The 24786-nt window shown below is 54.9% G+C and overlaps 1 protein-coding gene across 2 annotated transcripts in view; it reads left to right on the top strand.

Moving 5' to 3' along the window:
• The window catches only part of SLC9D1 (solute carrier family 9 member D1), a 48344-nt gene extending 30660 nt beyond the window's left edge, over positions 1 to 17684 (top strand). For both annotated transcript variants that reach the window (XM_036071407.2, XM_036071406.2), the window contains exons 10-14: positions 5509 to 5704; positions 9878 to 10028; positions 13786 to 13865; positions 15061 to 15210; positions 16988 to 17684. In XM_036071407.2, coding sequence (XP_035927300.1) covers positions 5509 to 5704; positions 9878 to 10028; positions 13786 to 13865; positions 15061 to 15210; positions 16988 to 17101 — 691 coding nt within the window. In that variant the 3' untranslated portion in view covers positions 17102 to 17684. The remainder of the gene's footprint in view (positions 1 to 5508; positions 5705 to 9877; positions 10029 to 13785; positions 13866 to 15060; positions 15211 to 16987) is intronic.
• The last annotated feature ends 7102 nt before the right edge of the window (positions 17685 to 24786 follow it).

Genomic DNA, 24786 nt, shown 5'->3' with positions numbered 1-24786 from the left:
TCTTGTTTTGTTATTTGTCTTCTCTGTTTCTTGTTCCTCTTTTACGTTTTTCTTACCTCCTTGTGGGTTACTTGCATATTTTTAAGGATTGCATGTTTTTGAGTGTATTACCTTGTATAGTTACTTTAGTAGCTACTCTAAGCACTGCAGTACACACGTTACCATAATCAGCTTGCTGCCGTCGACACTTCACCTGTTCTTGTGAAATGTAGGAACCCTATTTCCATTTAGTTCCCTTTCTTCTCCCTACTTTTTAAATATAATTGTTGTATTTTCCCTACTTATATTGAGCACCATATCAGATGGGTTTATTAACTTTGCTTCAATAATCGAATAGGATTTTTAAACTCATGAGGATTATCTATTATATTTTCACCAGTTCTTTTATTCTTACTTGCTTCCTTGAGTTCAAGATCTCCTTTGTTATAATTTCTTTTCTGTCTGAGGACTTTTCTTTGGTCATTCTTTCATAGTTAGTCTGCTTCTGGTGTCAAATTCTCATAGTTTTTCTTCATCTGAGAACATTTTATCTCCCCTCATTCTTGAAGGACATTTTCACAAGATACAGATTTTGCAGTTGACAGTTCTTTTCTTCCAACACTTGAAAAATGTGCTACTTCTCTGGCCCCCAATGGCTTCAATGAGAAATTGGTTGCCATTCAAATTTGTGTTTTTTCCAAACACAAGTTACAGAGAATTACTCACTTAAAGGAGTAGTTTCTCACTGGTTGTTTTTAAGATTCATTCTTTGTTTTTAGTTTTCAGAAATCTAACTGTGGTGCATCTTGGTGTCTTCATTGGTTCAGCTCCTCTAACAACACCACAGACAAATTTTCTCACAGTCTTGCGGCTGGATGTCTGAGATCAGGTGCTGGCAGATTCAGTTCTTGACCAGAGCTCGCTTTCACACAGCTGTCCTCTTGCTGTGTCCTCACGTGGCAGAGGGTGCGCAGCACAGAAGGTCTCTGGTCTTTTATGATGAGGGCACTGACCCCACCTCAGGGCCTCAGCCTCGTGATCCACCTAATCCTAATCACCTTCCGGGGGTCCCTCCTCCTAACACCATCATGTCAGGACTTCACATAGGAATGGAGGGGGGAGCGGTACATTCAATCCGTAACACTCTGGGTGTATCCTATTTGGAGTTTGCTTGGCTTCTTGAATCTGTAGGGTTGTGTCTCTTGACTAATTTAGGATTTTTCAGCCATTGTTTCCTCAAATATTGTTTCAGTCCCACATGCTGTCCCCTGCTAAGACTCCAGAGGTTTTATTATGTCCCACAGGCCTCTGAAATGACTTTTTTTTTTTCCTATTTTCTCTCTGTTGTTCAGACCAGGTAAATTCTGTTAATCTGTCCTTAAGTTCACAGATTCTGTCCTCTTTCTTCACTCTATTTAACCCACCCAGCAAGATTTTTATTTTTGTTATTACAGTTGACGAATGAACAATGCTAGGTCCACGGATATACATAGGATGGTGCTGTAAACATATTTTATTTTCCTTATAACTTTTTAATACCATATTTTTTCCTATACCAACTTTATTGTAAGAATATAATATATAATTCATACACACAATATGTGTTAATCGACTGTGTTATCAGTAAGGCTTCTGGTCAATAGTAGGCTATTAGTTTTAGGGGGAGTCAAAAATTATATGCAGATTTTTGCCTGTGCAGACGGTTAGTATCCCCCAACCCCCATGTTGTTCAAAGGTCAACTGTATATTGTTTGGTTGTATGATTTCCATTTGGTCCTCCTTTTTATGACTTCTGTTTCTTTACTGAGATTTTCTATATTTGCATTTCTTTCAAGAGAATTTTTAATTACTGTTGAATCCTATTTTTGATGGCTGCTTAAAATCTTTGTCAGATAATTCTAATAAGATTCACCTTGATGTTTACCTTTTGCCAGATGTTATATTAAGTTTCAGCAATCCTAAAATGATTAAGATCTTTTCTCTGCCTGGCAGGGAAAGTAGAAGAAATGAATAGCTTTTGAACTGAGATTTCCAGAGGTTAAGGCTCAGGCCCTGGAGCTCCAGCACTGGCCACTTACCAGCCTTGCAATCTCTAGGCTTCAGTTTTCTCCCTGAAAACGGGGATGGGGTGGGGCGCCTGGCTGTCTCAGTCGTGGAACATGTGACTCGTGATCTTGGGGTGGGGGTTCGAGCCCCACGTTGGGTATAGAGATTATTTAAAAAATAAAATCTTAAAAAAAACAGTGGGGATGGTATGGAAATAGTATCTGCCTCATGGGCTGTGTGAAGGTTGCAGGAGAGAATCCTGCAGAGGGTCTAGGTCACCACCTGGTGGATAGAACTGTTAGTCAGTTTATTGAGAGGGCCCTCTTGTCATTTTCCTCTGATTCAGTTTTTTTTAACTATCAGAAAAGTAACACTTCTCGTCACAACCTATAACTCAGAGCCAGTTCTTTTTCCTTCTGGCTACAGATTTTCAGTATAAGTAACTGAAGAAAATTTGGACAGCAAAGGAAGATTTGCAACTTTAGTTGAAAATCATTGGCGTTCTATTTAAGAAGTGTACAGTAAATTATGACCTGTAGAGGTGAGAGTCTCCTTACCAAATGGGAAGCAGAGCCTCCACAAAGAGCTGCAGGTATAACTGTCACCGTAGGACATGTCTCAGGAAGCTTTGGGAAGTTTTCTATTTTTCCAATTAAAAAATCTAGTATGTGTATTGATCCTATTGATATTATTCCACTTTAGCCATGAGACATAATAGTTTTAATGATGTAGAAAAGATGTTCTGTATTATGTTAATCTGTAAAAAATGGAGTCAGATCATACACAGTATTCCTCAAAAGGTTAATAGAGTTGCCCAAAGACTCAACTGTTCCAGTCCAAGGTGTTTACCCAAGAGAAGTGAAGACATCTGTCCACATAAAAGCCTGTGTGTGGGGGTGATGGTAGCACAACAGGGTTTACATCCTTGACGCCACAAGTTACATACTTTAAAATGGTTAAAGTGGTAATTCTATGTTATCAATATCTTACCACAATAAAAAGTACGAAACTTGTGTATGAATGTCCATAGCGGCTTTATTCATAATTGCAGAAAAGCGGACACTCACATGTCCATTAGCTACTGACTGGATAGAGTGCTGCGACCACACTGGGATGTTCAGCCGTGGGGCAAGGGATGGAGCCCTGACACAGGCCACGTACAACCCCACGAACCTCGATGACATCACGCTTATGAAGGAAGCAGACACACAGGCCACATATCATGTGATCCCACTTATGTGAAGCGTCCAGAACAGGCAAATCCACAGACAGGAAGTAGATCAGTGGCTGTCAGGAGCGCTGATGGATGGTAAATACACTCTGAAACAGACGGTGGTGGTGGGCGCACACCTCAGTGAGCATACTAGAAACCACTGAAGTGTGCACTTTATTTTCTTTTTTAAAGATTTATTTATTTATTTTAGAGATCGTGCGCAAGCAGAGGGAGAGGCAGAGGGAGGGGGAGAAGCAGGCTCCCTGCTGAGCAGGGAGCCCAATGCGAGGCTGGATCCCAGGACCCCGGGATCATGGCCTGAGCCGAAGGCAGACGCTCAACCAACTGAGCCACCCAGGTGTCCCTAAAGAATACTTTTTAAAAATAGTGATTTAAATTATTAAATCTTGCAAGATCATGAAAATTCTAGAAGAAAGTATGGATGGATTTGTTTATAATATTGAAGATGGGGGCCCTCGGCTTCGAGTAGAGCAGAAATTCCAGAAGCCATAAAGGACAGGAAAAGTGATCAGTGTTACTGCATGAAAGTTTTATACTGTGGGTATTTGAGTATACACATACACACGTGCTTGTAAGTACATAAGTACACAGGTGTGCGCACACATGTGCACACGTGCTCTCAAATGTGCAGGTACACATTTTGTAAGCAGGCCAAAAACAAATGGGAAAAGTATTTGTAAACACATTAAAGAGAGTTAAGTTTCTTACTTCATAAAGATCTACAAATTAGTAAGAAAACTTTGAATAGCCCAGTTAAAAAATAGGTGAGCAGCGAACCTAGAAATGAGCAAATGGAAGATGCTCACGCTGCCACATAAGGCAGGAGGCATCTTCTACCCATCAGACTGCAGACCCTTTCAAAAGTGGGGTGATAGGGCGCAGCTCCAGTGCTCAGGGCAGAGAGGTGAGCCGAGTGTTTGGGGAGGATAATGAGCAGTGAGTGCATGAGCGGTCACCGGAAGGGCTCTGGTCAGGTAAGTGTGCAGAGGACCGGAGTAGGGTGAGGAGTGGCGGACAATGGACGGCCACGTCACATTGGCAGGGCCTCTGAGTCGGAAACACAGAGGGCGCCATGGGGTGGCGGGGAGCCCCCGAGGTGGGGGCCTGGTGCACAGGTCCTGCCGCCAGAGGGAAGGTGGGCCTCCAGAGAACAGAGGCTGCTGTGGGTGCGGCAGGGGGCAGTTGCACTGGGCCAGGAGGCCTGGGCTTGTCTGGTATTGCCAGGGTGGTTCTGGCCTCTGGAGCATCACGAGACCAATTAGGTTAGTGCAGCCTTGTGGGGAGGTGACGGCATCTCGGGGAGGAGTGTGGGGTGCCGGGCCCAGGGCAGGTACCGCATGAATGGGGTGGGAAGACTGGCCGGGGAGTGAGGTGGACCCAGCCTGCTTCGCTCTGTGCAGGCCTGCGAGGGCTGCAGACCCCAGGTCCACACGCCTGCCTCCCTCTTGGTGAACCCGCGTGGAGCCTTCCCCCCACGTGATCAGTCGTGTGGCACGGCTGCTACTTCAGGCTTTGACTGCAGTGATGCATCCTCTCCTAGTAATCAGATCTGTATTCTTCCATTGGGAACTTTTAAACCAGAATTCTAGACTAGATAAGTTTCCTAAATATGATGGAGAACTAAGTTTTTAAAAACTAATTAAATAAAAAAATACGTATACTCATTGTAAATACTCTAAACATGCAATAGTGCCTTTCTTAAAGTTTTTGACTGCGATCTTAAGAATTTGTTCTGCGAGGTAAATAGCATATTCTAAAAAGAGCTTCGGACAGAATCCTGTTCTCTGAGACTAAACAGACACAAAATGCGGAGTTCTGGCTCGGCCACGAGGAGCTGTTTTGCTGCGGGTCGCTGGGGTTCTGTCTCCGTGCCGTCAGTGCGGAGCTTGTGGGGTGACAGTTGCCTCAGGAGGAATTCCCAGTGGGCGTTAGTTCCTGGTGAGGGATTTTGTTACAGTCACGGAGCTGTTTGAGCGGCGGCCAGGAGTCCTCATACTCTGTAAGATGTGTTTGTTTCACAGCTGACGGCAAAGCAGCCACTTCCATATTCGATTCAGATAACTTAAATTGAACCAAGTTACTTAGAATTAATGTGATTGATAGGTTTTTAGTGTTTGGAAATAAAAATGTGATTTGGGAAACTTATTTTGTAACATATCAAAGAAAAACGAGTGAAAGCCCATTTTATGGGGTGTTAGTTAGGGAAATGTGTTTCGGAGGTGAAATGACATTCGTTTCTTCTCTCCTAGTGTTGTCATGGAGACCCTGCGGATCCTGGCTTTGGTCGGTCAGATCCTCTTCTCACTAGCTGCTGCTTTTCTTCTGTGTCTTGTTATAAAGACTTACCTCATTGGACCATATTATCGGAAACTGCACGTGGAAAGCAAAGGGAACAAAGAAATCCTTATCTTAGGAATCTCTGCTTTCATCTTTTTAATGTTAATGGTAATTCTCAAAATACCTGTTATTTATATACTCTGACTTGTAATTTGTTCACTGAAAGCTTATGATCAGTTCTTTATCTTTTTATTTCAATAATAGTTAAAATATTTGAATCACATGGTCGTATTTTTATTTTCTGTCCAGTCATCACCCTACCCCCTCAGTATTAGTACAGCAAGCTAAACCTGTTTGCTCCCATACTTTTTTTTTTAAGATTTTATTTTTATTGAGAGAGAACGAGAGGGAGAATGAGCAGTGGGGAGGAGCAGAGGGAGAAGCAGGCTTCCCGCTGAGCAGGGAGCCCCATGCGGGGCTCGATCCCAGGACCCTGGGATCATGACCTGAGCCGAAGGCAGACGCTTCACCGACTGAGCCACCCGGGCGCCCTGCTCCCATCCTCTTACGCACTTTGCTGAAATCGCACCTCAAGCGTGGCACTGCAGGTGGTCTGGGTGGCCTTGAGAGCCACGTGGATTGCCAGCATCACCAGCATTACACTGTCTTAAACTTCCAAACAACTCTGGATCTGAAGTCAGATTAACAGTTTAAAACCATTTTTAGTTCTATTCGATGAGGACAAAGCTGGTCAGCAGTGTAACTTGCTATAATGTAAAAAGTTGAAAATGAAAATAGAAGGTTCCTTTTAGAAGCAGCCTTCTCCTTATTTAAAGGATGTGCTTCTTGTGAGAGAATGGGGGGAGTGCTGTTAGACCCCCACAAACAGTTCGCGGTACCAGCGTCACCTACAGCCCCGCAGCTGTGCTCCTCACCACGGGCCCCAGAGAAGTGAAGCCTCGGGTTCACACGGAAGCTCACATGTGAATGCTCACAGCAGCTGTATCCGTAGCAGCCAAAGACCACCCAGATGTCCTTCAGCAGGTGCCTGGCTGCACCAGCTGTGGTCCGTCCACACCAGCGAAGACCACCCAGGTTTAAAACAACCGGCACATGAATCTCCAGAGAATTATCCTGAGCAGGAAAAGCCAGTCCCGAAGGTCGCATACTGTGTAATTCCATTTATGTGACGTTTATGATGATAAAATTTCAGAAATGGAAGATTGCCGGTTGCGAGGCATTGGGGGGGGGATCCTTGTGACAGAAGGTTGCGCGTGTCTTCACTGTGTTGGGTCCTTATCCTGGCTGTGATCTCATGCCTGACTTAGCAAGATGCCGCCACTGGGGAAGCCGAGCAAGGGGTCCATGAGATCTCCTTGGATTGTTTCTTACAACTACAAGTGAATCTACACTTAGCTCAAAATAAAAAGGTTAATTTTGAAAGGTTAATTTTAATTTAGAGGAAATTAACAAGAACTATTTCCTCATATATGTCGTATATGATTTAATTGTCTACTAGTGTTTTATAATCTTGGGAGAAGTCTTAAGATTTGCTTTTGCTCAAAGCTGCTCATGTGTGTGACTTATTTTTTTTTTACATTGCTTTAGCCATTCTGGAGTATTTTTCTCTTTGAAAATAACATCCGGCAAAATTGTGTTGTCTGCATGCCTTCCACGCTGTCTTCGCAGCGGCTGCAAGTTCAAGTGGTTCCGCGTTCATGGGCTCGGTTCCCTCCCCGAGCAGCTGCTAGGGCCCCACGCGCGGTCGGTGCCGGGCATCTTGCTGATCAGATGGTCTCAGCTCGCGCGCGCGCTGTCGTTGCCTGAGGTGTCCCTGGGCGTCACGGTGCGTCCTCTCTGCGGTTGGGTATTAGGGTTGGTTCCCATTCGGGGCTCTCGTGAGGAAAGCGGCTGTCCCTGCGCTCCCGCATGCTCACGGTGGGGGGCGGGGGATAGGAGTCGGCTTGCTGGCCGGAGGTGTGCACGGGGCAACCGGTAACGAGCCGGGGTCTCCGCGCCCTCCCCCGGCCCGGGGCGGCCTCAGCCGCTCTGCTGGGTGGGTGATAGCGGTGCCTCCTCGGGGCTGGACTCGCGGTTCCCTCGCGAGCTGTGTGGACACCCGCCTTGGGGCCAGCCTGTCAACCCTCAGGTCATTTGCCTCTTGGGTTGGTTATTTCTCTTACTCATTTGTAGGAATTTTTTATATATTCTGACAAATTTTTTGTCTTTTTTTCTTTTTAGTAAAATGAAATTCCTGTAACAAAATCAGCCGTTTTAACCCTTTTAAAGTGTACAAGGCAGTGGTTTTCAGCACGTTCACAGCACCGTGCGACCATCGCCACAGCAGGAACATTTCTGTCCCCCCCCAGAGACCCCGGATCTCCCAGTCCCGCCTGTCCCCCATCCCGTAGTAACCGCTGCCCTGCTTTCTGCTCGCACGGACTAGCCTGTGTGTCTGCCGCTCTGACGTGGCATCCCCTAAAGGTCCATCCATGCGGGCGTGTTTCTGTACTGGCTCCTTTTATGGCTGAAATTCTATGTTCCGTATATTTTTGATAATATCTTCCAGTCTGTGACTTAACTTTTCACTCTCTTCATGGCATTTTTTAATAACCAGAAGTTCTTAATTTTCATGTACTCTAAGTTTCGAATTTTGTATGGATAGCACTCTTTCGGTCCTGCGTTGGTCTTTGCCTCCCCTGGTCCAAAGGCACCGTGTCGTCTTCTGGGACGTTTTGCTTTGCTTTTCTCATTGGATCTGTGTCTGTCTGGAGGCACGTAGAGCACATGGCATAGGGCTGTGGACACGAATCCGTGTTCTCTCCATGCCACCCTGGGGCACAGGGTCACCTTGTCAGAAGCCAAGAGGTGTGTGAGTGCATGAGTGTGAGTGCAAGTGTGCATGAGAGTGTGTGATTAAGTAAGTGTGCTTGCATGAGTGTGTATGAGTGTGAGCACGAGTGCGTGGGTGGGAGCATGCGAGTGTGTATGTGTGCTTGTGTGAGTGAGTGCGAGTGTGCGTGAATGTGAGCACAAGTGTGTGGGTGTGAGTGCACGTGTGCTTGCGTGAGTGAGCATGAGTGTGAGTGCGAGCGTGCATGTGCATGAGCATGAGTGCGTGGGTGTGAGCGTGCATGAGTATATGTTGTGTACGTGTGCTTGCGTGAGTGAGCGCGAGTGTGCATGAATGCGAGCACAAGTGTGTGGGTGTGAGTGCACGTGTGCTTGCGTGAGTGAGCATGAGTGCATGGGTGTGAGCGTGCATGTATGTGATTGTGTACATGTGCTTGTGTGAGTGTGTGAGCACGAGTGTGTGGGTGAGTGTGTGAGCACGAGCATGCGGGTGCCGGTGTGTTTCTGACTCTCCGCTCTGTCCCCTTGCTGGCTCACCTGCTCTTACATGGTGGCGCTGTGCCCGGCAGCCTTCTCGGTCCAGGTTGTCCGGCTGTCTTCACGGTCTTCCCAGCATCCGCGTGAGGTTTTGGATTCAGCTTGTCAGTTTTCACACGCCACTGCGGGGCCTCGGGGCCCGTGGCAGGAGCGCTCGTGCATTCACGGCTGCGAGCCTCCTGCTTGTGAGCGCACCCTGCGCGCCCTGGCTCTCGTGCGTTTTCTCAGCAGAGCCCTCTGGTGTTTGGCGTGAGGGTCGTGCGTTCTCTTGTGGGCCTTGTCCCGCGTGCTGGGTGTGTTTTGGCGGTTGTGAAGCGTGTTTCTTTAATGTTCTTTCTGTTGGCTGCGGGCTTCTGTGTGTGGTTTTACTTCCTCAGAATAAGAAACGTCTACTTCTTTCAAGTTGTTTTGTGTCAGTAACACCTCGCGAAGAAGTCCACCCGAAGCTTTGCGTTTAACAACTGTCATTAGGAGCCCGACAAACCCTGACTTGTACCACGTCCGGCCCGCGGAACGCGCTGGCGCTTCCCTCTGGGGTCCTGTTCTCTCCGGGCATCGCTCGTCACTGTCCGCTTTCTCTACGTGCTTTCAGGTGGAAACGGGGACGGTTTTTACATTAATACGTGTTTTATTGCCATAGTTGGGCTATTCACTGAGTCAAGGTAAAGAAAATTTACCACAAATATTTAAAATAAGTTTTTGAAAATATTGCCATTCAAAACTTTGAATGATTGTTTCAAATATTTTAATTTTTTTTTCTCCCTTTATGGTAGGTTCAACTAATGTTCGCTTGCTGTGCGTGTCTCAGCTCGTCCCCACAGAGGCCCCTCTGGGGACTTGGAGAGGGGCCTTTGCTGTGACGGCGCCATGCCTTTGGGCGTGAGCCCGCCCCTGGCCGGAGATGCCCTGGTGGCACTGGTGAGTGACAGGCGGCCCTCCCCTCTCGCCCAGGTCACGGAGCTGCTGGACATCTCCATGGAGCTGGGCTGCTTCCTGGCCGGAGCGCTCATCTCTTCCCAAGGCCACATGGTCACTGAGGAGGTCGTGTCTTACATCGAGCCCATCCGTGACTTCCTGGTTATCATCTTCTTCGCATCCATAGGTAACCTTTCTTGTTCACGTCAGGACGTTCACGCGGTGTTTGTGAGACAGATGCACGTGACTTCTGTGACCTGCTTACATATTTCTTTTTACTCAGCAAGAACAGTTCCATAAAAATTGGGGTCTGCAGAGAAACCTTACCGAAAAGAGGGAAAGTTTGCACTTGGGGACATTAACTTGTTGATCGGCAGCCATGCTCTGGGGGTACTCAGATGCCCTCGGGGAGGACGACCCCCACTTTCGACTCCATGGGAAACGTATAGGTGCCCAGCAGGTTAGCAACTTAAAGTCAGCACCAAAATGGGACATTTGGGAGGAAAGGTTAATTTTGACACCAAAAAGTTAAGCTGCTGTGTCGAGGTGTGCTGCCGTGTGAGTGCCCCTGTGTCGGGTGCCTCTCCGCCCGGCACGTCCGTGCACCCTGCTGCCCTCCACCCGGAGTGGCCACCCAGCAGGCGCCACGCCTACGCTCGCCGACGGGCTCGGCGCGGCCCCAGTGAGCCCGAGAACGTTGAAGAGCACAGGGCAGCCGGTCCTGAGAGTGGAGGGCAGAGTGGGGAGACTGCCCGTCACCAGGCGGGGTAAGACCCTTTGCAGCTGCGTTAGCGACAGGTGTCCGCGGTGTTCCGAGAGAGAACCTTCTCGCCAGCACGTGCCCCTTGCTCTGCCCCCCTTCCTGTCCGTCCCCTGCCCATCCCTTGTTCTTTGTCCTTGTGTCTGGGTCTGTGTCTGTCCCTCCTGCCCCCCTTCCTGCCCGTCCCCTTCCTCCCGTCACTTCTCCAGATGAGGACCCATGAGGCCGACAGGGACAAGCTCCCTCTGACTGGGTCCCAGACCACATTGCTCCCGGGGCCGCATCTCACTGACATGCGTGTGGCTCGTGTCCTGCCCGCAGGGCTGCGTGTAGTGTGTGCTGGTTAGAACTGAAAATCCCGTGGACGTGTTACCCAACAGACAGGCTCACTGAACTCTCCCTCAGGTTGGGGCTCTTGACCTGCCAAGATCACAGGTGCCTAACGAGGACAGGGCCGTAGTGTTTTTGCTTCCGTTCTTCACGCTCAGCACGCGAAGGGCGTTCAGCTGAGAAACGTGCGCACTCCACTGCTCGGGACAGAGCCTTTCTCTTTGGGGTTGCAAGCAACACAGAAGGGGTCCGTTTGACACGATGCCTCGGGGATGTGCCCATGAACCCGGCCCCTGACCCCTGCCCCGTGTCAGGCCCCGCGGAGCCGGGAGACTGCGCGGAGGGCCCGCTGGCCGCAGTCAGTCCCAGGCAGGGGCAGTGGCCCTGGGGTCCCAGCACCACAATGGGGCCACTGAGGGCCCTGGCTGAGCTCTGAGCAGTGAGAGCAGTGTGACCAACAAAGGGCAGTTTGGGGCCCCGAGTGAAGGAGGGCCCCCCCAGGGCTGAATGCAGGGGCAGCAGCGGCCGACACTGGCCCTGGAGGGCATCGGGGCGGGGACTCAGTGCAGGTGGAGGGACCCTCAGAGGGCAGCAAGGCCCCAGGCCCGTGTGGCGGTGGGCGGCTGTGCAGACCCTGAGCCCCGTGTTCCTCCCACTAGACCAGGCGTCGCAGGCTCTGCTCCTCCTCACGATCATCTGGCACCTGACTTCCTAAGTCCCGTGTCACTGAAACACCACTGTACCCATCCCTTTGTCTGCACTTTTTTAAGATTTTATTTGAGAGAGAGCGAGCACGTGTACAAGCAGGGGGAGCGGGAGAGGGAGAAGCAGACTCCCCGCAGAGCAGGGAGCCCGACGCGGGGCTCGATCCCAGGACCCCGGGATCACGACCTGAGCCGAACGTGGACGCTCACTGATGGAGCCGCCCCCCCCCCCGTGTTGTGTTGACGAGGCTTTTGGGCCGTGGCTCATGCTGCCAGAACGGGTGCCGGCGTGTGGGCGGCGGCGGCGCCGACGGAGCCTCTTCCCGGTCTGCAGATGGCCGCCTGCTTGCTGGGTCCCCATGCGGCCTTTTCCGGGACAGTGCACTCGGGGACAGACACACGGAGACAGAGGAAGGGACGCGGGGCGGGGGGACTCCCATGTCCCCTCCTCTCCTCACGAGGACACCAGTCCTGCTGGCTCAGGCGCCCACCCTGTGGCCTCTCGTCGCCCTCAGTACCCCCTGGAAGCCATCTCCGGTGCGGTCCCATGGGCTTGTGGCCTCGGCACCTGAACTGGGGGCAGCGCGGTCGTGGCAGCTCCAGAGGCAGAAAGGAGTGGGCGCAACCAGGCCTGTGCGGCCCCCCCTCCGTCCTGCACGACCACAACGACCAATCTCCCATCACTCCTCGTCTTACGGACGAGGCCAATGACGCGATGTTTCTTGTTACAGACTTTTCAACAAGGATTTCATCCTCTCGGATCCCCCTTCCTGGGACACAGAGAGGAATTCTGAAGTGGGCACTGCCCGTCCTCATTCTTAGAGGCGCCCTGGAGGCTGTCGTGGGCCCGTCCGGGGTGTGGCGGCTCACGTTGACACCTCTGGGCCTAGTGCGCATGCGAGGTGACTGGGGGGCTAGTGATGACTGATGGACCGTGTGGCACGTCCTGCTTCCCACGTCTGCCGAAAGAGGTCAGGAGGTGTGCCAGGGTCCATGCTTGGTCCGTGGTGGACCTGACTGGGCGTGCAGAGCCCGTGTCCCAGGGACACGGCCGGTATCTGTTGGGAGGACGAGTGACTGCATGTCCGTAAGCAGGAAAACTACGGCGGCTTGTGTGCCTCTTGTCAGAAGTGCGTGGGGCAGGTGCGCCAGAGTGTGGATCTGTGTACGCGGTGCTCTGCTCGCCGCACAGAGGCCCGAGTGAGGAGTGTGTCCACCCTCAGAGTGGAGAGCCTCTGCCATCCGGCCTGCGTGCTGGGGCCTGGCGCACGCTTACCCTCGGGAGAGGGAGGCCCCTGAGCTTCGAAGTAAGTCAGCGATAGCCGTCAGTGTGCCCGGTGGGGAAGTGGGCGGGCGGGGGCCGCCGTTGCCCAGGCAGGTCCGTGCAGTGGGCCGGGTTGGGGATGTGTGCACAGGAGTGCTCACACTGGTCACTTCCGACTGCGGGTGACAGTGTGACGAGCTGGTCTGCAGCCATAGTGCTGGGGGGTCGTCAGGGCTCGGGGGGCACTGCAGGTTGGGGAGGTGGCCGAGGCAGACCCAGGAAGAGGGAAGTTGCCAGGAAGGAGGTCGGGGCAGGTGCTCATCAGCAGACCCCGCGGGCGGATGCTGCAGAATTCCAGGGAAGAGAAGGCTGTCCTGTGAGCACGGGGGTTCAACAGGTGTGTCCCTGCCCCCGACGTGAGCTCCAGGTGCCCTCCCTAGGGGTGTGGGGCCGGCCACTGAGCGCGGAGGGCCCCCCAGCACCCACCCCTCGTCCCTCATCCCTGGCACGCCCCCAGCAGGCACTGAGCGCCGCGGGAAAGCGTTCTCGGTGGTTTTGCCCGGGCAGCGAGCAGCCACGAGTGTCCAGGCCTCTCCCCCCTTGTTTCCAGGCCCCGGCCTGCACCTCACACAGAACGTTTTCACAAAGGAAAATCACTTAGCCGCTGCCTGCCATGCCGTTTGGCCAAGTCCTGGGAGTGAAGTCTGGTGGAGGGTGGCCCTGGGCACCCGGGCCGCTGTCCCTGTGGCGAGCCGGCTCAGAGCCCCAGCAGCAGGGGTCCCTCATGCAGGGCAAGGACAGAAGGAAGCCTGAGCATCGAGGGCTTGTGGTTGAGGATGAGGCGAGGGGGCCTGCGAGAATGACCCTGTCTGTCCTTCCCTCACAGGCCTTCACGTGTTCCCCACTTTCGTGGTGTACGAGCTCACCATCCTGATGGTCCTCACGCTGTCGGTGGTGATCATGAAGGTATGGATTCTCCTTCTCGGTGCTTCGCGATTGGTACAATTCCTGTCATTTTTGGTGTATGTGTCACAGAGCCTTCCTTTCTACCCCTAGTGATGCTGAGTCTGCAGAGCTCCAACAGCACCACTTACCCTGAACCCCTCTTGCCTCCCAGCAGTCTGGGGACGGGGCGGGGTAGGACCGGGGCCTTTGGGTTTGTTTTCCTTCATTTGTCTCAGAATTGGGTATGTTTGAAATGGGAGTTAGGAAAGCTGGGCCAGGAGAAGCAACTTCTGGACGTCCCGGGAGGCCCCTGCACTTGGACGTTCCTCCCGAGCTCTGCAAGCAATCCGCACTCACGTACAGCTCGTTGTTTATATGTTTTGAAATTATTAGAATACTTTTGCCCACTAAATCAGTGGCTTATTATAAAAGGGTATAACTCAGGAACAGCCAGATGGAAGCGATGCCCGGGGCAGGGCGTGGGGGCGGGTCACGGGGCGCCCGTGCCTGTCGGGACGCCTCACAAACTTCCAGTTTAACAGCCACTGAGGATGACCTCATCGCTGTCTGTCCTCCATGACTGCAGGTGCTTGAATTGCCTGGGTTAACATTCATTTCAGGGTCCGATTGCCTGCTCAGTAGCTGTCTGGCTTTGTAGATTACAAAAGTTGACTTAAAATACTAGTTTTTTTTTAATTGGGGTGGGGAGGCACAGAAGGAGAGGGAGAGAGAGAACCTCACGCAGCAGACTCCACGCCCAGCATGGAGCGCAATGTGGGGCTCGATCTCACGACCCGAGATCAGGACCTGAGCCAAAACCAAGAGTCGGACGCTGAACCGACGGGGCCATCCAGAGGCCCCTGACTTAAAATACTTCGACTGGAAGGAATCCGAATCCCTGATGATTGTGGCACTTGCCCCGCGGGTTCTGGACCGCTCACCTCTGGACTGTGCTCACGTGAGAGAGCTCCAGTCCTCTCGTTAGAGAGTAAAACGTCCTTGAGTGCTGCCTGCTGCCCGACTCGGTCTGGGGGGAGACCTAGCTATCTGCTAGTGAGCCTGAACCCTTGCTTTGGCGTTGTTCAGCGTGGTTCTCTGTCCCTCTGTGTCCCTTTGGTGCTTCTGCGTATGTCCCCAGGGTGTCGGGCGAGGGCTCGTGTCTGTCTTCTGCTCGGCCGGCAGGCTCAGGCGAGGCAGTAACGGGCCGCTCTCGCAGTTTGCTCTGGCAGCTCTGGTCCTGTCCCTCCTCCTGCCGAAGAGCAGTCAGTACGTCAAGTGGATCGTGGCCGCGGGGCTGGCGCAGGTCAGCGAGCTCTCTTTTGTCCTGGGGAGCAGAGCGCGCAGAGCTGGTATCATTTCTCGGGAGGTGAGTCTGCACCCACGTTGTGTGTGTGTTCGGGGAGCCCAGCCCGCACCCCCCACCCTGCCGTCTGAGCATCCCGCCCGCGGCTCTGCAGCTGGTGCGGGGCCGGCGCTCTGCCTGTCACCCGGCGCGGACGACTAGTGTCGCTGTTGACGCTGCCCGGTCCCCTCATGCATCTCTGGCGGAAGAACTAAATCTCCAGGCCCCCCTCTGGTTTGTGCACGGCCTCCCTGGGACCGCGTCTGTGAGCGGCGCCCCCGCACTCGGGTCTGACTCCCGAAACCACTGAAAAGGCAGAGCTGGAATGTTGTTAGGTGAAAGTCCCTGGTTTGTTTGGGGTTTTTTCACGAAATACTTTGCAACATTTGCCTTACACGTAAAAGTTGAGTTTGGGTCGCTGTGACAAGTGCTTCTGAAGACACCGTATCTCCAAATTTTAGGGAGTTGGAGCGAAAACTTTAATAGAAATGATGGCAGAGCTTCCTCTGTATAAAATACACGGAGGTTTTTCCTGCGTATCAGTATACACCAAAGTTTGGGGCTTCTTTGATCAGCTCCTCCTTCCCCACCACAGCTTTAAGCCTGCAGGGCGCTGGGCCCTCTGCGTGGTGCCTGGAAGGTGAGCCCCCCGCCCCCCGTTTGCCTCCTTCCCCTCTGTCCCTGGCCCCTTCGCCCTGGGCCTGGCTTTCTCGCGAGCCGGGTGTGCGCACACCCACCCACGGCCGTGCACTTGCCTTGTCCTCCTCTCTAGTTTTGTTCGTTTGCCCTTTGAACTAGAACATGATGAGTATTGTCTGATGACCCCTGGTTGTCACTTTACACTTGACAAGCAGGACGTTTGTGCTTGGCGGTGACCCCCACCCCAGGGGTCAGTGGGCCACAGTCTGTGGTCCACCGTGGTAAGAGCTAATGTCCTTTAGAGCAGGGCCAGTGTGAGCCCTCAGTGAGCTGAGGACCAGTGACGTCACTGTTTCAGTGAAAGCAGGGTGGACGTTAACGGGACTCTGCCGTGGATAAATAGATAAATACTGGGTCATGGTGTAGGAGCAGACAGGAGACCACACACGCTTTCCCCAGACTCGTAACCATGGGGACCGGCTCACCACGCCCGTGGTTCTAGCTTAGAAACAGGGCGCTCTCAAATTGGGGGTTTGTGGACACACAAGCTCATGAATGGTAGTTTCTACTCCAACCTAACTGGATGCCCCAGCACCCTTCTGCATCTGAGTTTTCTTTTGCCCTTTTTGTGCAAGTATGTGTGAATGTGTCGGGCAGGTCCTTGAACCAGGGCGGGGGTTTGCCTGCTGCCCCCTTTCAGTGAGCATCCCTCCCTTGGGCACCCTGTTGCCGGTGAGCCCCCCCCCCACCGTGAGATGCCTCCAATATCCGGTTCTGCACACCTGCCCCCTAATTTGGGCCAAGGGAATATAGAAGCTCCTCTTAGTGCATGGGACATGCTGTAAGCACTCAGAATTCAGTGCTTGTCCCCCGTAGCCATGAGTGTGAGGAAGATAGGATGCATCTCAACTGTGCAGAAGCGATGGGTGAGGAATGACGTCTGTGCACAGGCCCCGTGCGAGACCCGCACTGAAGCTGCGGGGTGGGCCCCGTGCGAGACCCGCACTGAGGCCGCGGGGTGGGCCCGTGGGCACCAGTTTCCATCAGGGCCCACATCTCCCTGCACCTCCCGTCCACAGGGCCATGTGCCCGTGGCTCTGGGGGGTGTGCAGGGGCACCTCCTAGTCCTGCGTGTGACCACCATCAGCCTTACCTGTTCCAGGTGTACCTCCTCATCCTGAGTGTGACCACACTCAGCCTCTTGCTGGCCCCGGTGCTGTGGAGAGCCGCCATCACGAGGTGTGCGCCTCGGCCAGAGAGACGGTCGAGTCTCTGAGGGCAGCGACAGGGACACACGGCTTCGGAAGCGAGACCCCTTCGCCTCGGGGACAAAGCGCTCCGTGGGAGGGGCTCCCCATCTGCCCAGCGTGCCGACTTCCTGCCGTAGCTTCAGGTCTTCCAGAGTAATTTATTGCATTCAGTTGATCATGCACAGTATAAATATAACGCTGCATTTTACAGATCACCTTGACTGTTTTGCCTGGATGTGCCTTTTTTTCTGAAATTGTTAACTTTCTATTGTTACTTCATCAGTTCATGATTTTTTGGTTAAAAAAAAAAATCAGAAAGGTTTTTTATTTATTCGACTTTTGTGTTGTAATCTGTTGGTCAATATTTGTTATTAAACATTTCTGTGATATGAAATTTTAATTCTGGCAGTGAGTTTGGAAAGTTACTTTAGTCCTTACTGTTTTCTAAAATGACAAATATCTTCTAAATGTCTATTTGTTTTTATTACAATAATTTTAAATAAAACATTCATGTCAGTTTATTAAATATGTCATTCTTTTAAAATATTTGTTTTGAATCACAAGAATATGCATGCTTTAATAAAGATCATTTATGATCAGAGAAATTAATTGAAATTTATTGGAATTTTTCTTAGATTTTCGTGTCAAACTAATCTTTGACAGTTTTCAAAAGTTAGGATGATTTGTACCTTGCCACATCATTCTCTAAGAGACCAAAGCCTAAGTTGTAACTTTGATTTTTAAAGTATATTTTGGTTCCTATATGGCCCATTCGGAGAACCCAGGGCTGGAAGGTCTGATCTCACAGATTTCCCCGAGGGGCGCGGTGAGTGGATGTCCTGTCAAGATGGGCCTTAGGAGCCTCGCAGTCTGACCAGAGCCCTCACGGCAGAGGGAAGGCCGCCTCGTGCCCGACGACGTACCGCAGACGGGACCGTGTGATTAACACTCTGTGGGAGGAAGTAGCTGCCTCTGGTCCGCAGGACATCGGCGGAGAAGTGATACAGCCCTGGTTTTATTCATTTCTCAGTCAGCGCATCAGTGCCCTTCCCTCCAAACCGCTGGGTGTGGACACGTGGGCAGGACGCTTTCTCTTACCCGTGCGCGTGCCCACCTTGCCCGGCAGGCGGAACCCGCTCGCGGCGGCCTCTGGGGTGCCTCTTCTTGTTCTTTCATTTTGGATCCCCAGCACCTGAGGGCAGAGCCAGGAGCTCGAGAAATTGTGTTGAGCTGGAGGAGACCTATTTGCGCTGACACGGTGGTCCCCGGAACATGGAGGTAGCATCACTGAGAGAGAGTGCTGAGTCGAGACGCCAAGAGGACGCACCTCTGGAAGACCCCAGCCCCGGGACGAGGCCTCCTCACCTTCCGCTCACCTCTCAGGGCCCACCATCCACGCCCCTGCCACACAGTGAGGCCACAGAGCCCTCCACGGCCCTGTCCTCACTCTCCCCTCCTCATCCAGACTTGGGGAGCTCAGCTCTCTCCTCTCCGCCCCTGCAAGCCCCTGCCCCTGCGGCCATCAGCGTTTCCTCGCGGCCCAGTCCGGCTTCGATCGCTGGCAGAGGAAAGCGTGCTTGCCAACCAGCCCCGCAGTGATGTCCTCACCTGGAATTTAAAACTTGGTGTCCAGTTTGAGTCTGTTCCTTGTGGATTGACATTTGAGATGCAGAGCTGAAGACAGGGGGCGGGTGGGGGCGCCACCTGCTGACAGCGAGCGCCTCACCCGGTCCCCAACACCCGTCGTCACACCAGGAGCGCTCGCCCGACCCCCAGCTCCTCCCGCCTCTGGTCCCCACGCACATCGCACGCGTTCAACCTGCTGGCGCCCTCGCACGGCCCTCCCCCTTCCCCGGGTCCCAGTGCTGCCCCTAAGCCTCTGGGAGGTAGGCCCCCGCATCCTGGGTGTCCTGGCACGCTGCTGGGCGGGGGGGGCAGGATGGAGGCCCGAGCCCCACGTGGAAGAGCTTCATTCGGCCTGAGGGAAGCCGGAGGACGTCCAGCACCATCTGGCTGGAAGGTTGAGAGCCGCGGCTGTTGGAGCAGATCTTCCGTGGGAGGTCAGTTAGGAGAGACGCTTGCTTGGTTTGCTTGCGCGACAGACACAGGAGAACATTCGTGCGTCACTGACCGTGGGCAGGGCGGGCAGGGGAGGGTGCAGAGTGGAGGCAGAGTGCGGAGAGGCGCCAGGGAGCGGCCAACCACTCGGGAGGAAGCAGGCGGGCTGGGGGTGCTGGGCTAGCAGGTGCTCGCGGTCAGAAGTCAGCGTGTGAGGCAGCCTCCGCCACGGCTCCCGGGCCACGGGCACCTGATGTGGCGGAGCAGAGCCCCCCGGGGAAGGCGGCGGCCCTGCCTCCCTCGGAGCGCTAACCCGTGGCTGCACAGGCCGCGCACCCGGAGCCTAGACGGGGGGGCGGCCAGGCTTCGTGCCCCCAGGCAGAGCAGACACGGCCAGTATCTGCTTCGGACACCACGTCTCCTGCGCCCAAGACGGTCGTGGGACGTCAGAGCCCGGGAGGGGGAAGGGGAGGCACAGGCTCGGGACCAGCTGCAGGGCAGGCGCGGGAGCCTGGGTGCCCAGGACCTGCAGGGCACAGGTGCGGTGGGGCTGTGGTCCCGGGCGAGCCTGAGACCCCCCGGGCTCGGGCAGGTGACAGGTGAGGGGCACGCAGGTGAAGATGACGAAGGAGAGGCCAGGGCGGGCGGGCTCCCTAGGGTGGGCGGCTGCTCCGGTGTCCGACTCCGGGACTCCTGCCGGCTCCCCACGCCCCTGGGACGTGGCCGCTGCCGGCCCTTGGCCCTTGGCCGTTGGCATGAAGGTCAGGGTGCCCCCGCCGCTCCGTGGCTCCCAGTCCAGACTGCCTACACCTGTGGGCCAGGGCCCCAGAGCTCTCTGGTCCTCGTGCCTGGTGGCAGCCCCGGCCCCTCCATATGTCCTTATTCATCTGGGGAGTCGCTGAGCCCGGCCCACCCACGGCGCCCGGCCACACACCGGCTCCCTCCTCCCCCTGGCTGCCCGGGGCCGAGGTCCGCGGCTTCGCCAGCACTGGGCCTCGAGGCTGGCTGTGGAAAGTCCGTGCCCCTGCACGTGAGACGGGCGGAGAAGTCGGCTGGCCCCGTTTCCATCAGCTCATCCAGACAGAGCGAGCGTGTCTTTCCTGAGGGCAAGTAGGGCCTGGTGCCCCGCAGGCCTCTGGCCTCCCTCGCCTGGCCAGAGTGAAGAGGCCTTCGCTTTGCTTGCTTTAGGGATGGACCATGCAAGGGAGGGATGTGCTGAGGGGTCCAGCGGGCATGGGCCGAGGGCAGGGCCCGTCCCCAGCTGCTCCAGGAGCTCACGGGGGCTCGGGCTGACCCTGACCCCCCTGCCTGGGGGGCCTGCCGACACCTGCCTTTGAATGCAGCGTGAAGAATCAAGAAACATGATGTGCACATTATGTAGAAATTTGGGGAGAACGTGCCTGGGGGAGGGCGGGGGCAGGCCTTTATTAGGATGAGCCCGATGCGCCCACATCCCCCTTGCTTGCTGTGAGGGTCCTCGCTGCCTTTAGAAGCCTTGTCACGGGCTGTTTCTCACATGCAGGCCGCGTCGTGGGCGTGGTCGCCACAGGAAACAGTGTTGCTGCCGGGACGCCCCCCCTCGAGGCCCGTCGCCCTGCCTCCCCGGCCTTCAGAGCTCAGCGCGGGTGCCCGCTTCCTTCCCTGACGAGCCGTTGGGGCGCGAACGCTTTCACAGGAGCGCTGCGTCCTGCGGTCTTCCACTCAAGCGCCTGCTTCTGACTCATCCTGGTGCCGAGTCTGAGGCAGACCTTCTCACCTTCTGTGACCATCGCTTCCGTGAAGACGCTGCAAAGTGCTTCTGTCGCCACCCGTGTCCCAACATTGTCACCACGGAACAGTTCGGAGGAAGAGGCAGGGGTTCCTCCCGTGCGGCCTCGGGGTCTTTGACTCCTGCAGGTAGACACAGAAGCGTCCCTGTGCGCCCAGGGGTGGGCGCCCAGCTGTGTGTGCCAGGTGCTTCTCAAGCAGCACGTTAGCACCTACCTGCTGGCGGTCAGCCTTTGTCACCTCCTCCACAGGACGCTCACGAGCCACAAAAGATCCTCTGACGGCCTGTGTTGAGGCGCTAGTCCCAGGGCAGGGGTGACGTGGAGCGACCCGAAAGCGCCCGACCCGTGGTGGGTGTGGCTGCGTCGCAGACGGGTCTGGGGGGACGCCCGGTGGCGTCCACGAGTCCAGGACGACTTGGGAGCTGTCCACCCAGCACGGCTCTGTCCAGACGGAGTCCAGGTCCCATCGGTCGGGACTGGGGCCTGAACATGAGTGTTTTGTTGTTGTTTTTGTTTTTTTTTAAAGATTTTATTTATTTATTTGACACAGAGGGAGCAAGCACAAGTAGGCAGAGCGGCAGGCAGAGGGAGGGGGAGAAGCAGACTCCCCGCTGAGCAGGGAGCCCGATGCGGGGCTCGATCCCAGGACCTGGGACCATGACCTGAGCCGAAGGCAGACTCTTAACGACTGAGCCACCCAGCCGCCCCAACATGAGTGTTTCTAACACATTTCCAGGCAGGGCTGATGCTGCTGGGCCGGGAGCACCCGGGAGACGCAGCCGTCCAGCTCATGGAGCCCTAGCTGCACCTTTGCTCACAGGACACGTGAACCCAGATGGTGACGATAAAGGCCTCCGAGCCAGGAACAGAGTCTGGAACAGAGCCGCCGCGGCTCTGGGCTCCGTGGATCACTGAGCAGCATCTCTCCAACAGCAGACTCTGGTGGAGGAGGCGTCCCCTGGAGTGGATCATGGCCGTGGGAGCACAGCCACCCAGCCAGGAAAGTGCCGTTGCCGGGCCTCTGGTTCCATCATACACATGTGTGTCACATGTGTGTGGTGGCCAGTCAGAGTTTGAAACCGCTGGTGTAAGGGAAGAGGGTCCAGGAGGGCAGAAAGCAGGTGCTTCCTGGGGCTGGGGGGCCGTGGGGGCGCTCAGGAGACCCTAGCTTCCAGCAGCCTTGGCCCCGACCAGGCGCCAGGTGGGCACCACCGCGGGCGTCCAGAGCGGAGAGGGAGGCTGGCGTGCTTCTCAGGGAGCGCCCACGTGTCCGTCCGGACTGGGGTGCAGGCTGCACGCGGGGGGCGCACCAGTTGTCCGTACGAAGCAAGCAACTGGAATCTCTTTTAACGTAACCAGATTATTTCATGATTCATGAATAAAATAAAGTGTGGAGAAATGACCCAAGAACTTAGGTGTGCGCACAGGGGAGAGGAGGCGGGCGCCGGGAAAGAAGAGAGCGTTTACAAACAAAGGGGCATCGTTATTTCAAAAGGAGGAGTGTCTGAGAGGGAGAACATCACATCAAGCGCTGCGCCCTAGCTGCGGGGCGGGTCCTGCAGCTGTTCCCTGGGGGGTGTCCCGTGGGAGGCGCTTTTATGGACTTGCTGTTACCTCAAACCCGCTTTAGGGATCAAAGTGTTGTCTCGGCATGGATCCCTCACATGGGGGGTTGGACAACATTTTGAGATGTGTTTCCTCCCCTAAATTACCTTTTCTTCCCTCAAAATGGACTCAGGGTGGATCATAATAGTCCAGAGGACAGAACTAGCCTGCAAGTCTTCCTGATGTTTTACAAAAGCCCTCCAAAATTTGGAGGGTCCACCAAGAAGGTAAAAGGAAGGTGAATTTGCACATTAAGGTGGAGGTTGGGGAGCCGCCCCACGTGGGCTAGAGGACGGGACCCAGCAGCCTCACGAAGGACCCCACATGCCCGTGGAGTCATGGCCATGACCCTGCACATCCTGGGTGGAGAGGAGAAAACCCCAAGAGCAAGAGGAAAGCCCCCAGGAGCCCAGCGGATGGACAGAGGCTGAACATAGGCCGGCTGTCCAAGGATGCCGCCTCTCAGCCCTGGGACCACGCACCAGGCTCCTGCACGGGCAGTGGGCGGCCCCCTCGTCCACGCCGGTCTCCGCCGCTCGGCCAGCTCCAGCGTGCGGTCTGCCCAGAGAACAGCGCGGGCTACACCCTTTCCAGGTTCACGCACACTTCCAAATTCCTTTTGGTAGCCACCGTTTTTCCGCAAACCTTTACTTGAAATGTGAAGATTAGAGAAGGAAGATGGACACAAACCCAGGAGGACTGAAAAGTGGAGGGTAATCCAAAATGACAGTTTGGTGGTCGGCAAGTCGGCAAGATGTCTGGCCTCACGATTTGAGCTTGTAAAGCATGAAGGTCGGCCCGCCTTCCCCGTAGCCCGCTCTGACGGAGCCGGGCCTTCTGCAAGGCCACAGGTCCTCCGTCCCTGATGCCGGGAACCCCGTCAGCCTCGGGGCCACTGCCGGGCCGGGAGCTGGGCCGCGGGGAAGTGGATAGGGCGCGCTCCGCTGGGGTCGTGGGGTGCATGCATTCGTAGTCCTGACCCTGCCGCACACTGCCGTCCGGCCCCACGGACTTCCAGAAGGTACCTGCGGCAGCCCCACAATGAGGAAATTTCCGGGCTGGGGATGAAGGACCATGGACTCCCGCTTCCAGGTTTCCTGATTCATGCCTCCTCCACAGCTTTCCCAGAGTCACAAGAAACGAGCTGGCTGATCCCGCGAGCTGACGTCTGCCTTCTGTCCCGTAAGGGTCTCTTCTGTGTGTTTCGACTGCACGAATTCCCGTGACACTTTGTTGCACCAGGAACAAGTCCTTGGCAAGCACTGAAAACCGACAGCTCCATTTTTTACTTCTCCCGGTGCGTTTGACCCACTTACCAGTTCCAAAATACACTCGCATCTGCCATTTGTGGTGGTCTAATTCTGCTATCACATCCCCTTCATGCTGACGGTTCTTGATTGTGTTTATTCTGGTCCAACATCCACAGCTGGACTAACTCGCAGAGAATTCGACCCCCTGGAGGGGGAGAGAGGCCAGGCCACTGAGGCTCCTACCAGCACTCCGTGGCAACTGTGCGTACCCGTCACTGGCCTAGTTTGAGGGCCCTGAACTTCGTTAGGTCTGGACCCTCTCCTCCCACCGGATGGGCTGGAGTTTTGGCCAGCCACCCAGTGAACCTGCCTTGTTACCGGGGCCCCGGGGCACCGACACAGGCTTCCCGTGCCTGCGCAGGAAGGGGCCTGCGGCGCAGGGATGCCATGCACCCCCCTTGGGCCCTGCATCCGCGTGGCTGCAGGACTTCGTGAGACCGGGTGTGTAAGACGACCAGGGCCAGCCCTGGGGCCAGCCACCTGCTGGCTCAGCTGGGACAGGGCCCCGAGCATCTGCAGCAGTGGGAGCCGCTCAGGTGCGGGCCGGGTGGGGCTTCGGGCATAGGGGGCCTTCGCGGTGGGGTGGGGCTCTCGGCGGGGGCAGGGCTTTGGATGAACTTGGGGGGTGCGGGGGGGAGGGCTGGGAGTGGGCGGGACTTCGGGCGGAGGCGGGGCCGATGCGTGGGGCGGGGCCATGGGCGGGCACAAAGGGACGTGGGCGTGGGCCTCCTTGGGGCCGCCCCGCAGACCAGAGCCCGAAGGTTGGCGCGACTCGTCCGGCTTGGTTCCCCGGGCTGCGCGTGGGAGCTGCTGCCCCTTTCCCGCAGGGGAGCGCACGAGCTCAGGCTGCCTTACCTGTCACTGGGTCAGTGCGCGGAGTCCTCCCAGCTTGGGAGGTTCTGTTGCTTTCCTCCATCAGGCAGGTGCTCTAGAAGTTACACCCAGTGACAGAACGTAAAGGACTAAGTT

The sequence above is a fragment of the Halichoerus grypus genome, chromosome 4 (assembly GCF_964656455.1).
Source record: "Halichoerus grypus chromosome 4, mHalGry1.hap1.1, whole genome shotgun sequence".
Lineage (NCBI taxonomy): Eukaryota > Metazoa > Chordata > Mammalia > Carnivora > Phocidae > Halichoerus > Halichoerus grypus.
Note: the sequence above shows the minus strand (reverse complement) of the source record. Positions and strands in the feature narration are given on the sequence as shown.